The following is a 13707-nucleotide window of genomic DNA, read 5'->3' as shown; positions in this document are numbered from 1 at the left end:
CTTTTCAGAGGGTGTCTTGGCATGCCCATTAGTTGCACAATAAAGGCACGTTTGCAACACCTGCTAGTTGCTCCCTCTCTGTCCCTTCAGCCCCCCCTTGCTGGAGGGACTTGCAGAGAGCTGGCTGGGTGCATGTCACAAGGCCCCTAATGGTTGTCCCCAGCACGTGGCAGATCTCGCATATGATGCTGCCTCTCCCATTGCCAATGTAAAGGTTCTTTTTCCTCTCATGCTAAGTCTCAAAACCTTTCATGTACACCATGCATGCAAGGATAGCTGCCTTTCTTAGGGGCTAAATCTGTGTGGGCTTGCAGAGTTAAGAACAGTCAAGCTTGCTTTTTGAGCTAACAAGCAAAAGTTTGAGGACTTTACTGCTTTGTAGTGTCCTAGATGAGCAGAGGAGGGAGCACACCACTCTGTGGGCTCCCCAGAAAAACCTGAGTACTGGGCTCTCACCACTCCTCAGCGAAAGTTCTGAGGGATTTCACTCTCTCCTTCCAATGATCCTCAGCTCCTTCTGTGATCGAGTACATATGGTGTTATGCCTTTCTTTTTCCCCCACTAATGACATCTAGGATAGAAGATTTTGATGTGTGACCTCAGCTGCTGTGAGATAGTTAATCCTTCCCAAATCTCATTAAATAGAGTCCAGGTGGTACAGCATTTATGGAATTACTTCTCGAGACCAAACTATCTCCCTTCTCAAAACATCCTGTGAATTAGGGTATTCCTCTGGCATGCTAAAGTTAGCAGGTCTGCCTGAACTGTCTTGGGTAATATAAAAATCAACCAGGAAAACACTGCCTGATTTTTTTTTTCTGGTATTTTCACTGGCTGTTTGTGAGCATCTCTATGGGCTAACATGTGCTGCTGAGCTCTTGAAATGGGAAGGAGACTTTCTAGTACCTCTTGTTCTTGGTGGTGTGATGGCTGCACATTTTCTCCTCGTTATGAAATGCTGTGCATCTGTTTTAAAGCTGCTCCAAGTAATCTGTCTCCTGCTGTTGGCCAGAGTACAGCCATTAGCAGCCATAATCATTATTACTACAGGCAAAAGAAAGTCTGCAATATGTTGTATGCATTGTCTTTGCAAGGAGCTGCAGTCCTTTCAGAGGGAAAAAAAAAAGGATTTTGAGAGCATTGGACTGTATGAGAAAAAAAGGGGTTTTGGTAGATTTCTGGCAGCTTAGCAGGATTGTGCTTTCTTATAGATTTTGGGGTATCTCCCTGCATTTGTCCAACTATCTACAAGATTTTTCTGTATGCTAAACTGACAGTTTTATTTCCCACATTTTAATAAAGTAATGAATAAGCCAAGCACTTACATGAGATGGCTGTTCCTTATTGAGCACTGACCTGTACCTTAATCTTCACAGAAGTGGCAACACATGACTGAGCCTAGTGTTCATTTACCAGCAAACAAACCAGAAGGAAAAAGAATAGCCCTGACCATGTTGGCTATGTTTGAAATTAATAATGTGCTGTTTTTTTCCTAAAATGTCTGCAACTGGACTTCTTGGTATTGAAAGAGATCTGGGTCCAGCTGTTAGGGAATTAATTCAGCATCTCCTTGCTGTGGTCCTCACAAACTGTGTGTTTCTGGAAGAGAAAGCAAATAAGTTAAATAGTTGTGCAACAAAATGTACTTTTTCCTCTGAAGTTTGATGACTCACTTTCTAAAAAGTATTTTGCAATAGTGGATGTGCAGAAAGTATCATAGAATCATAAAATGCATTTGGAAGGGACCTCTAAAGGTCATCTAGTCCAACCTCCCTAAAATAAGCAAGGACATCTCCAACTAGACCAGGTTGCTCTGAGCCCCATCAAGTTGCTTCTGCTCCTTTCAACTCCAGGAGGGTTGAAAAACACAATTATTTTTATGCAAATATCAAAAAAATGTAGGGATAGCATTGAAATAAACCTATATAGCCAGATTACTGTATCAATTGGGAAGAGAACTACTTTTCTGCTATGTATACAGAACTATGAAGTTTTCAGTAAACATTAAGTGTGTTGACAAAATTGTTGGTATATTATTGTTTATTGTTGTGTTTTTGCCATGGGATGTTTTTTTCCTCTTTTAAATCATAATATGAGGGAATTGCTAGTCACTGGAAAATCACTAGCTGTGTTAAATATGATTCTGCTTTTCATAATTTATTGATTCATTGGTTTTGGGCTTTTTTCCTGCAGTGGAGAAGAATTAGAATACAACCTGAAAGACCTTAGGCCAGCAACAGATTATCATGTCAGGTGAGTGTGAAATGCAAACACTTCAGTTGTGTGAGAATAAATATGTTTTCTTTTTAATCTAACTGTACAGCATAGCTCAAGAATTTCATTGTCACCTCTACAGATGTTTTATCAGGGGCTCCTAAATATTTTTTTGCTGAATTTTATCTCAGACTTTTAAGTTATTGCTTGAGGAGCAATACATTTTCTGTCATGTTGTCATCATTACTATAGTAAGAGGAAAAGAGACATCTGCATATCTCTATTTCTGTCTGTATAAAAGGTGTGAAAGTGCTTGTCATCTGCTAATAACAGATCCATCTGACCATAGTAATTTCAGCATTTATTCTCCAAAACATGGATTCACACTGGCTTATTTTGGTATTTTCAGAGCATTATCTCTTTAATTGAAGTGTAGTTTACACATTTAGTAACTACTAACACATTCTTGGTTTTGCTCCCTGATGTTTTTCACACAGTCTGTGTTGTTATCTGCTTGTATTGCATTTCTTTAATGACTTTGCTTTTTGAACTAAGGTTTCAAATTCACATCCTGTTCATTTATGCTCAATATCCTTTTAAAAAAAATATCTTTTCACTCTTGTCTGTTGTTTCCTTCTGGTTTTCCAGACAAGGGCTAGGTTTGGTGTGCTTTTTCACATCAAGGCTGCTACTGTTCATAAAACTTTAAAGAGCAAACACTGCCTCTGAGCTCTATAAAAGACCCAACACCAACATGTGTCTATCTTTCCCTGGTACTATAGCTCCTTTTTTTTTAAGGGTACTTTTTAGTGGAGCCCTAAAATGAACTTTTCAAGTAGAAGCACAACATGAAAAGTAACTTCTTGTAAACGAGTGGGAGACCCAGGCTCCCAGGCTGGGCAGTAGTCCCAGCCCTAGCAGCAAATGGATGTGAGGAGGGAAAGGTTGTAAAACACTTGCTGAGCTTCCTGCTGTAAGCAATTGAGCATCACTTTTAAAGCCAGCTTCCCTCAGCAGAGCTGTTGCCACAGGCAGCATGAGGTTGAGGTCTCATGCCATTTTTAGGGGTTTGGGGGATATTAGCCCTGTGTCCTGGTGTCTTCTTTCTCCCTACCTACAGCTCCCTCTGTCTTCCTGCAGGTTTGCCAGATTACAAATGGTTTGTGAGCAGTTAGCAATAACTTTTGCTTAAAAAGAAATGACTGCCAGATACAAAAGTCAGACTTGAAAAGCAGCAGCGTGTGTTTGTAGTGGAGGGAAACTGAGCTGTGTTTGCTTTCCATGACAATTTTTTTCTTCACTGAAACTGCATTATGTATTAACAACTGTGAAGAAATAAATCTGTTAAGTAAAGAAATTTATGGAGCGAGCAGTTACTCAGTAGACTGCCTTGGGTCTCCTTGACCTTGGCAGCATCTCTCAGGGCTTTGTGTCCACACAGATGAGCTGCTTGCTCTTGCTCCTGCCCTGCTGGGCCTTGGGCACCAGGAGGGCCTGGTTCCCTCTGAACCTGCCTCTGGGTTTCTTCCAACACAGTTAGTTTGGTATCTTCAGAGATGACAGTGCTTGGTGTTTCAGTGGCTTGCAGAAGATGCCCACTCAGCTGCTTTTCTCATGGTTGCACTCCTGATGGTGTGTGTGGTGCTGAGCTGTGCTGCTTCCCAGCCCACGCACGCCCCCCTTGCCAGATGCAGACAATTAATTAACTGCATTTGTTTCCACTCCTCACTGCTAGCAGGTGATGGGTAAAGCAGCACTGGAACAGTTCTTGTGAGCTTCCCCAAAAGGTTTGATTCTATGTAGGTGGCCATTGTACAGAAATTGCTCTTATCTTCTGAAAACAAATTTAGAAATTGCCCTTTCTTAAACTCTGCATTCAAGTACACAATAGCTACAGGCAGCTCAGAGGTCATCGTCTGGTCATGGTTTGAACATATTTTTTTAGTAGGCTTCCAATTTCCACTTTTCTTTTGCTGCCCGGAAAATGTGAAGGGAAAAAAATAATATCATTAATTTTTCAGAGAAAAGCACCTCATGAGGAAGTGCACAACTGTATTGTATTCACTTTCCCACATTATTGTGTATCCCCCTCTGTGCTGTTATAGAGAGGATTTGCCTGGAATCAAACTTACTTTGAAGATTTTAATCTATCAGAGCAGTGTTCCTGAGCTGTGCTAGTTCTAGTTCATGAAGGTCCACTAAGTTTTGACACCTGAGCTATGTAGGAGGAGCTCTTACCCTTGGAAAGACACCAGCAGCTTCCACCACTCAACACAGTACATCTGAAACAAGTGTAAACCAGGCATTTAAGTTTATACCTTTTTCTCTTTATTTCATGCTTGTGAAGAGGATTTTAACACTGTGTGTGAAAGTCTGGCTATGGGCAATGGAACAGTTGTGGAAAGAAAATACGATGATAACTCAGTGGTCTCTGGGAGTATTTGCACAAAACACTGTAATATTCCTCTTCTGCTGTGAATTTTCTTGCATACTTGTATCAAGTGAAGTAGAATAATAAAAGCCACTGGTCTGTGAGAGATCTGTCATTAGTGGATGGACTTGTGGATGCTTTGAGAGTCAAATATTATGGCTAAGGCAATGCATTCCCATCCCGAGGCTGTCAGCAAATTTATAACCTGTTTGAATGTTGTTTCCAGGGTATATGCAATGTACAACTCAGTGAAGGGATCCTGCTCAGAGCCAGCCAGCTTCACCACTCACAGCTCAGCACCAGAGTGTCCCTTCCCACCCAAACCCTCTCACAGGACCAAAAGCTCCTTAACCTTACAGTGGAAGGTAGGTCATGCTTGGATCAGACAAGAAAGCAGTGAAAAATACAGTTTACTGACAGTGAGCATAATGGATGAAAATAATTGGAAGCTGAGACAGTAATTTTTCAGTAAGGGACTTGAACTTGCTGTACTCTGACGAATCCCTCCCTGTGCACTGACTTGACTTCTAAAATGTCTGTGTTTCATTATGTCTAACTTCTCAGTATTTGTTCAGAGGTTGCCAAGCTATGTGCAACCCCCAAGCTTTGGTTTCACTTCAAACTGTACTGGGAGGGGAACATTTGCCTGGGAGGGGAAGTTATTCCCTCTTATTCCCAAAATCAACCTTTTGTTTTATTTTTGTTTATAGGCACCCATTGATAATGGTTCAAAAATCACCAGCTACCTTCTGGAGTGGGATGAGGTCAGTAGTAACTAGTTGAAATAAATACATAAATAAATGGCACTCAGACTTTACAAGGATTTGCTGAGTAAAGAAAAATAACTAAATGCAGGAAAAAATAGATGTAGGAAAATGAATTAGGTAAAAAGTTGTAAAGGTCAAAGGGGCAGTGGGGGGAAAACTCTTCATTCAGTGTATTTTGCACAGAGACAGTGTCCTCCTTTTGTGCTCTTGAAATCTAACTTCTTCTCGTTTAGTGGTCTTTATTTGTTAATTAGAATTATTTATCTAATTGCTTGTAATGTATCCTAAAGTTCTGCTTGTGATCTCCTTCTGGATGCTGTCTGGGTGCAGAACAAAACTGTTCCTGCCTCAAAGGAGAAGAGCCATGATCTCACAACCCTTTCTACAAAGAATGTGTTCAGGGTTGAAATACCTAGTGGCAATTAGCAGTAGAAATAGGTTTTCTGCCCCAAATATCTTTGCATCCTTAGTGAGCAGTGTGCTTCCAAAAGCAGAAGATGTGGAGTATTTGCTGGTGGCAGGTTCTGGTTATGAGTCCTTCCTCCATCTCCTAATTCCTTTCTGCCTTATTGTGCAAATGAATATCATCTTTGAAGGAAAAAATCTGTATTGGTGACAGAAAAGGCTTGAGGCAACATCTAAAGAAAAAAAAAGTGATGAGTCAGGAAAATTAAGAGTGTGGAGGGGTGTTTAGTTGTACAGTCTGAGAAATACTTCTTGAGGTTTTGAATATGCTAAAAATAATTTAGAGTATTCTGTTATGAATAGTTTTCCATCATTTCACTAGTAATGTGTTCTAAGATCATTGTGCTTTGTGCTGAATGTTCAGAACTGCTCACTGTGCAAACATTTATTGGATGCAGTATCACAGCATGTGGGGTCTACATGATGAGAAACCCACTGAACTAAAATTAAACAATAAATTCAGAAAAGCTTGCTATCCCTTTCCCTTGAATACTGAGTGTATACCTAGAGTTTTGTCTTCAGAAGGAATTGTTATAATGTCTGTCCTTCACAGAGCAAAAGTAGTTTGGTTTCGGTTAGCTCAGGTACCAATTAATGAAAGCATCTTGATTCCCTTAGTCTATCTACTTTAAATACCTTGTTTTCTCTGTAACAATCCTGTAATGTGAGATCCCAGTGGATGGATGGTCAGCAAAGATGAAAGAATAATGGTCCTGCACAAATTAATTTGGTTCATCTCCAAGGGTTTGACAAGACTCCTGACTGAAATGTAGTCACCTGGTTCTGAGGCAGTTAAATGCCACAGGTGTAGTTTCTGTGATTATTGTTTTTTTCTCCTCTGATATGAGACAGAAATGTAATTTTGAGTTGCTGAATTAAAACTTGCTGTTAAGACATGAAAGAAGAAGTCTGAAGGTGCAGACTGGCTGTGCCTGCAGCTGCAGAAGCCCCCTCTGCCAGGGACAGCGAGCTGGGCAAGATGGTCCCTCATTTTTTTCATGTGCCATGGCAAGTTGTGCCTCTGGTGTAGGGTGCAGTTACCTTCTGAGTTATGGCACCCAGGTACAGAAGGAAATTCACTCGCAGTGCCCTGCACCCTTGTGCTTGGTTGTGTAAACTCCACGTAAGCAAAAGCACTGCCTTTGCCACAATGCCACACTGTGTCCTGGGGAAATCAAGAAAGAAATACAGCAGGGAAGAGGGGAGGGCTTGCCAGGCACCAGCAAATGCTCTGCCAGATCTCAGCTAGAGCAACATTCATTAACTACAGGGCACAGAATGAAACATAAACACGGGAAAATCAGCAATCAGAAGGAAATTAAATAGTGGCTGCAAAGCAGAGAGGGCTTTGCACGAGTGGAGAACAAGAAATGTATCCAATGATACAGTTAGAAAAACACCCTACAATGGCAGTCTGCCTGGAGAAGTGGAGTCCCTTCCTAGGGAAGGATGGCGTGCAAGTGAGTTGTGGAAAGCAAAACCCTCATAACACAGGAGTGACATGGAGGTCCTGGAAAGGTGTCGTGCCGAGGCTAGAGCCTCAAACTATAGAAACAAAACTGGCATTGGGTACAGCAGACGTGGGGAGTGATGGAGGTGGTTGGACGAGCGTGCCTGGCTGTCTCCCAGGCGTGCTGGCATGTTCCCCAGCTCCAGCTGTGCTTCCTTCCACCAAGAGAGGGGCATGGTTCATAGCATCTAAAATGCAGCCTGGAGTGTAGGTGGCATCACTTCTATATGCAAAAAATAAACTGTTGCTGCAAAACTGCAGCAAAAGCAGCATGTATTAGTATATTCCAGCCCTAAGGCTAGGTGAGATTGTAAATTGTAGCCAGAGAGTGAGTCCCACAGGGCTGAGGTGGGTGCTTGGAGCTCTGCGTGGGGCCCTGGGGGCTGTAGTCCTCAGAAAACCCAGTCCCACCCCACCGACCTGCTGCAAGCCCCCTACTTCTTTGCAGGGTCCCTCAAGGGACTGGAGAAAGGGCTTTGGGGCAGGTAGGGTTTTATTTTACTGTGTCTTGCTGAAATCAGCTGCAGTACTGTTCCCTTTCTCTGGTTTCGCTGTCTTTTCTCACACTTTGAAAACCTCCTCTTGACTCATTAGAGGAGCTTTAGATGAAACACAAATGAGGTGTGTTTGTTTCTTCACTGGATTTAAGCGTGTTGTGTTCAGACTTACTTTGATGAAGAGATGGTTATGCTGCTTAGTATGTGTCCCTACTAAGCACCTTGTTTTTCACTTCTGAGTTTTGGGGTTTTTCCTGACCTGCAGACTGTGGAATGTAGAGTAGTCAATAGAAAAATTCCTGTTGTTCCACCATCGCTCCCAATTTGGATTAAATTGACTGTAATGTGACTGGCATTACATGTTCCTTATGAAATGCAAGTAGTTTTCTTTTGCAGTACTGACATAGGTCTTTGAATGCAGCTTGAATGTAGCAGTGTCTTGCTAATAAACTGTTTTAGCTTAAAATGCATGAAGAACCATGGAGAACAGCAATCTTTGTTCCTTTAACAGCAGAGTAAGAGTCTTTAAAAGCAGCGTAAGTTCAATTGTCACTCAGATAATTTGGATATGCACTGACAAAGTTTCCACTGACTTCAAAGGAGCTAGGATTGGCCTCTCTTAGGTATTTTGGAATTTGGTAGGATCTGGACATGCCTGCACCTCGGGTGCTGGGTTTGGCAATAGCAGTCTGGCAACAAAACCAGTTAGAAGTAGTAATTAAGGAAAACTCCACCTTCTGGCTCTTTTTCTCTGAACTTTACAAACCCAAACCCTTTGAACTTGCAAACCTGAACTAGTCAATTGATGACTTTGTGCCAGGGTATTATTCAGGGGAAGCAAAAGGCTAATCAGAAAAATAGCTTTAAAAATACAGTGAACAGTAAACATGGCTGTGAAGGTGGTGATGCTTTCTCCTCATGCCAACGTTCATCAAAACCAGTAAACTGTAACTGCATTGAAAGATGCCGCTGGCACTGCTGGAAGAATCAGGTCTTTGTTACTAATTAGATGGGAATCAATCATTCTGTGATTAAGTGGTAGTAAATAAATGTTTCTCTTGTGCATATGGATAGCAAGAGTATCCTATTCATTCTCTGTGGGAAAGCAGAGGCCTGTTCTGAGCCAGAGACAAGGACATCCCTCTCATGCAGTGTGTGTTGCTGTTTTGTTTGTAACTCAAAAGCAGTTTTAATTCTCATCCACTAAGTGTCTCATTCTGAGAGAGAGAGAGACAGGTACAATACCACTTCATTTAATGATTTGGTGATGGAGAGTTAATAATTAAGTTTATATCTGAGAGAGAGAGAGACAGGTACAATACCACTTTATTTAATGATTTGGTGATGAGAGATGATGAGAGTTAATAATTAAGTTTATATATACATAAATTGATACAGGTTTGTTTTGCCAGAAAGTTTCAGACTTATCAGGGCTGGCAGAGATGTGCTCATTTACAGTTACCGACAATCTAAGCCTTTCATCTCAGCCAGGCCCACCAGGATTTAGACACATGGAGCTCCACACTTGTGCTTGGACTTCTGATTGTTCTCCCCTTCCTGCCCTCTGGATCTGTTCAGTTCCGGTGCTGTTCCTAGGAGCCATGCGAGAGGAGAGTCTTAAATAAAACTGGGTTTTGTATATAGTTTGGGGATATTTCGTAGGTCCTCTCTTTGTGGAGGTATTAGTGTGTGTTCTAGTAACTGTTGATAGGTTGCTTCACAGCTTTGTGCCAGATTGAATATCAGGCTGTTGGGTTTTATTGTCAACATGAGCCAAACACAGAAGGTAGTGCTGGCATGGCCTGCAGCAGATTGCCACCATCCCTCCTGGTTGCAGATCTGGTGCTGGCAGCTTTTATTCAGGCTTTTCCTATAGGGTCTTGTGAAGGTCTAGGCTGTATTTCTGCATCCACTGTAGCTGCAATGGATCCCATTCCTTCTTCTGTGTTATGTACTAGGTCTGGTACAGGGAATGCAGTCAACAAAACCCATTTAAAATCTCAGTAAATGCTGTCTCTGAGACAAACTTAAGCACTCTCTTTCAAGGGAGTGTGTAGCTTGAAATACAGCTGAAATAATGGGCAGAACTTATAAATTTTATTAAAATGCTGGTTTATAGTATTGTGCAAATTCTAATGGATTTGTTGAGCTAAATTGGTCATGTTTCCTCAGGCAGGCTCTGATCATCACAGTATGAGTTGTCCCCTTGAAGAATATTGGATGCGCGCTGGAGAAGGCAGGGCTAGGGATGAAGTCAGACAGTGTCTGCTCTCCCCTTGAAATTTGTGGATTACAAGTATTTGCAGAAGTGATACAGTATATTTTAAGCAACTTACAAAACATTATTTAAAGGATTGAAAGTTGGATGCTGACTGTACAAAGAATAGGAGAAGGATTCTGGGAAAGCTGTAAGACTCTTGGGTGGCAGCCAGTGCCAGCCTGCCAGTTGTTCCTGTCCATAATTATGCCAGCATTAGTGCTTTCATAAATCTTGGGAGGGATGGAGAGACTATTTCCAGGCTATTAATGCCAGGATAATTAGAAATATCAGCCAGCCTCTCCAATTAGTGCCAATAGAAACCAAAATACCAGCCAGTCTGAGTAATTTGAATACCAGTCGGTCTCTGAGTCTGGGGAAGGCACAATACCAGTGCTAGAAGAAAAATGCATGCAGTATCAGAATGTGTACTGTTATAAAGCTGAAGATAATGTAAATGTTTGGCAATCCTTGCAAAGTTTCAACCCACCAGTTGGATAAATGAGAGTTTCCTCAGTCCATTGCTCTCAGTTCTGGCGTGGTGCTGCAGGTGAGATGTGCCAGGACTTTGCTTTTTAGCTCACCATTATGGCCCATCTATTGTCAATCACATGAGTAGTATCTGGTCACTTTGTTCACTTGGAGAAAAAAAGAAATAGGAAATTTATTTTAAAACCCCACATATTCCTAAAGCAGAATAGAAAAAGAGATTACATGTTTTCAAATGGTTTTGAAAAGTCATTAAAGAGTTAGAGAAAAATTAGTGCATTTAAGCCTATTAAACAGAATTTGCATAAGGGAAAAAGAAGTCTATTCTTAGTAGTCCTAAACTTATTATTGTATGTTTTACTAAAACATAGGATTACTATTTAGATTTTTATGGTCTAGATTTTAAATATTGGTGAGCTGGAAAGTATGGTGACCTATTATTTTTGTCCAAAAGGAGTTTTATCATCTAACTCTGTATCTAGGGATTTTAGATCTGAAAAAGTTTTCTCATTTACAAAAAACTTTTGCTTTAGGTTTTATTATTCCCTTTCAATTCCACCCCTTCATTTACTTGAGCCATACAGTAATGTTACAGCTGGAGCAGGTGGGTAAAGTTGAATTGTGTATAAAACCAAGTTCTACAACAAGTGTAGGATCCCACTGTATAAATAAAAGTGGTGGCTGTTTGCCAGTGTGCTAAATGTCTCTTCAGTGACTCCAAATTATTGTGCTGTGCTGGAGGTTTGCAAGATCATTTCTAGTTTGATAAACACCATTTGGACATTTACTGCAAACATTTTATGGAGTTTTTCCTTCTGTGTTGCAATCCAAGCGAAAAGAGGTGGAAATCAGTAGGGACTGGAAAAGGGACCAGTGAAAAATGTATGTCCCACTCAGGCCTTTTTGAAAGCTTGAATGAAGAAGTGATGTACTGACCATGGAGGAGGAATAGTAAGTGCCTGGGAGGACAGAGAGAGCTGGAGGAGGCAGCAGCAGGTGAGGCTGTTGGCTGCAGTGAGGGACACCTGTATAAATAATTTTCCTGATAGTCTGCTTAAGTGTAGAAACATCGTGTCTTCTGTCAAATTCATGTGTATTACGTGAAAAAAAGTAGTCTTGTCTATGGGCAGATGTTGATTTTTACCAAGATAAAATATAAATTAAAAATTGTAGAGACAAGTGCCAAAAAAAATACATGGCATAGCAGAGCTCTTGCACCAGAAGAAGTTGCAGAGATGGGTATAACCTCATCTGCACCAGTTGAGCACGTGGCTGTGATTTGCTAGGCTTCTCTTCTGGTGTGCTTTGGGGTATTTGTAAGGTTATTGTTTAATATTAACATTAATTAACATTAATATTGCATCTAAGTTTTGAGAAAAAGCCTCCTTTAAACTGTTACAAATTAGGTAGATATTATTTATGTAGAATTGAGTAGCTCAGGCCCTTTTTCCTACAAGATTTCAAAGTGACCACTTCCCACATGTGGCATAAAGTGAGGCCAGTTACTCTTTGTCATCTTGGGGCCTCATTCCTGCAAAAAGCTTGGCTCGGTTTTCACCCTAGGGCATACCAACTTGGGTGGGATTGAGAGGAGGGTGGTTTGGTTTAGCTGTGTTGGGGAGGGAGAGAGGAGCTGAATGTCCCTGTCCCTCAGCCGTGCTGGTTTGTACTTTGTGTACCTGGGGAAGGACCTGGGAGCCAGAGTGGTTTCTCTGTACCTTCTTCTTGTTGTTGCCCCATCTTGGCTTTGTCAGGGCTTATCATCCCTCCAGGTCATGTTGATGTGAAGCTCCCATGAAACATACCCCTGGCATCCCAATTTCATAACAAACTTCAGCTTGTTAAGTTGTGGGCTTTCCTACAAATCCTCGTGGCTCGTCACACGCCACTTGCTCCGAGTGGTGGGATGGCTGCAGAACCTGGCATCTTAAAAGTTCCTCGTGTTGAGGAGCAACCCTGTTTAGCTGGCGGGCGTGGGGTTGAGCAGAGGGTTTCAGCCAGGGTTGTCCCTCCCTGGTGGCAGCCGCTGGGGCTTGAAGGCGGAGAACGAGAGCCCTCTTGTGGGACTGAGTGTTTGGGAAGGACCAGGGAGGGCTTATGTGGGATTCGAGGTGCAGAGGGCAGTGCTTGCAAGAAGTTTTGGTTGCAGCTTTCATCTGCTTCTCTGACCGGGTTGATTCAGAGATTAATTTCACCCTTAACTTACATGATTTTTGGTGAATAAGTAGGATAAATTACACTTCAGATAGGATGACAGAAACTGTAGCTGCATCTCCTGAAGATCAGAATCTGAAATGAGGAATCTGACAGCAGGCTGACTGTTGTGATCATATTCTTCTAGCCAGCGTAGCAGCCCTGTGGGTGCCCTGCACAGTGCCCTGATGAAGGCATCTTCAGCCTGATATCACTTAACAGCCCTTTTTAAAGCGAGCGGCGTGTGGTTTTGTTCCGTAGCTGTGTGATTACAGGTTGCTCTCTTTCTAGGGAAAAAGGAACAGTGGTTTCAGAGAGTGTTACTTTGGAAGCCAGAAGCATTGCAAGCTGACCAAGCTCTGTCCAGCTCTGGGTTACACCTTCCGATTGGCAGCTCAGAATGACATCGGTACGAGGTGAGTTGCCCAAGGTACAGGCTTTCTTGAGAAAAAGTGGTGGCTGAGAAGTTTTAACTATCAATGACAGTGTAAAGAGGAATTTCTGGGAGGTTTTTTGTTTTTTTTCTTTTATGGCTTTGAGGTAGATATCTAACATTGGCTCTATTATTAATGCTTTAAGAGTAAGTTGCACCTTCCCTGGTGGTATCGGTCACCTCCAGGAAAACGCGATGCACCTTCAGTGTGAGTTTTAGGCTAAAAGATAGGCTCCTTTTCAGGTGTTAAATGGTGTTTTGTGGTCTATTTCTAATAAAAAAGAATACATCTGTTATGTAAAATTGCCACTAGGGACCTCTGTGAACCAAGAAAAACAAGCAAGAGGAAGTTGAGTTACAGATTTTGAAAGGAATCTTGATATATTTATTTTTCTGGTTTAAAGCAAAGCCCTTCTGTCTGTTTGCAGCAGCACAATCCCTTCCTTCTTCA

General features: G+C 41.7%; 1 protein-coding gene across 1 annotated transcript in view; it reads left to right on the top strand.

Moving 5' to 3' along the window:
• The window catches only part of FNDC3B (fibronectin type III domain containing 3B), a 163114-nt gene that overhangs the window by 98245 nt on the left and 51162 nt on the right, over positions 1 to 13707 (top strand). The window contains exons 8-11 of the mRNA XM_010006566.1: positions 2194 to 2253; positions 4872 to 5010; positions 5356 to 5409; positions 13115 to 13239. Coding sequence (XP_010004868.1) covers positions 2194 to 2253; positions 4872 to 5010; positions 5356 to 5409; positions 13115 to 13239 — 378 coding nt within the window. The remainder of the gene's footprint in view (positions 1 to 2193; positions 2254 to 4871; positions 5011 to 5355; positions 5410 to 13114; positions 13240 to 13707) is intronic.

Source organism: Chaetura pelagica, unplaced genomic scaffold (assembly GCF_000747805.2).
Source record: "Chaetura pelagica isolate M959 unplaced genomic scaffold, ChaPel_1.0 scaffold341, whole genome shotgun sequence".
Lineage (NCBI taxonomy): Eukaryota > Metazoa > Chordata > Aves > Apodiformes > Apodidae > Chaetura > Chaetura pelagica.
Note: the sequence above shows the minus strand (reverse complement) of the source record. Positions and strands in the feature narration are given on the sequence as shown.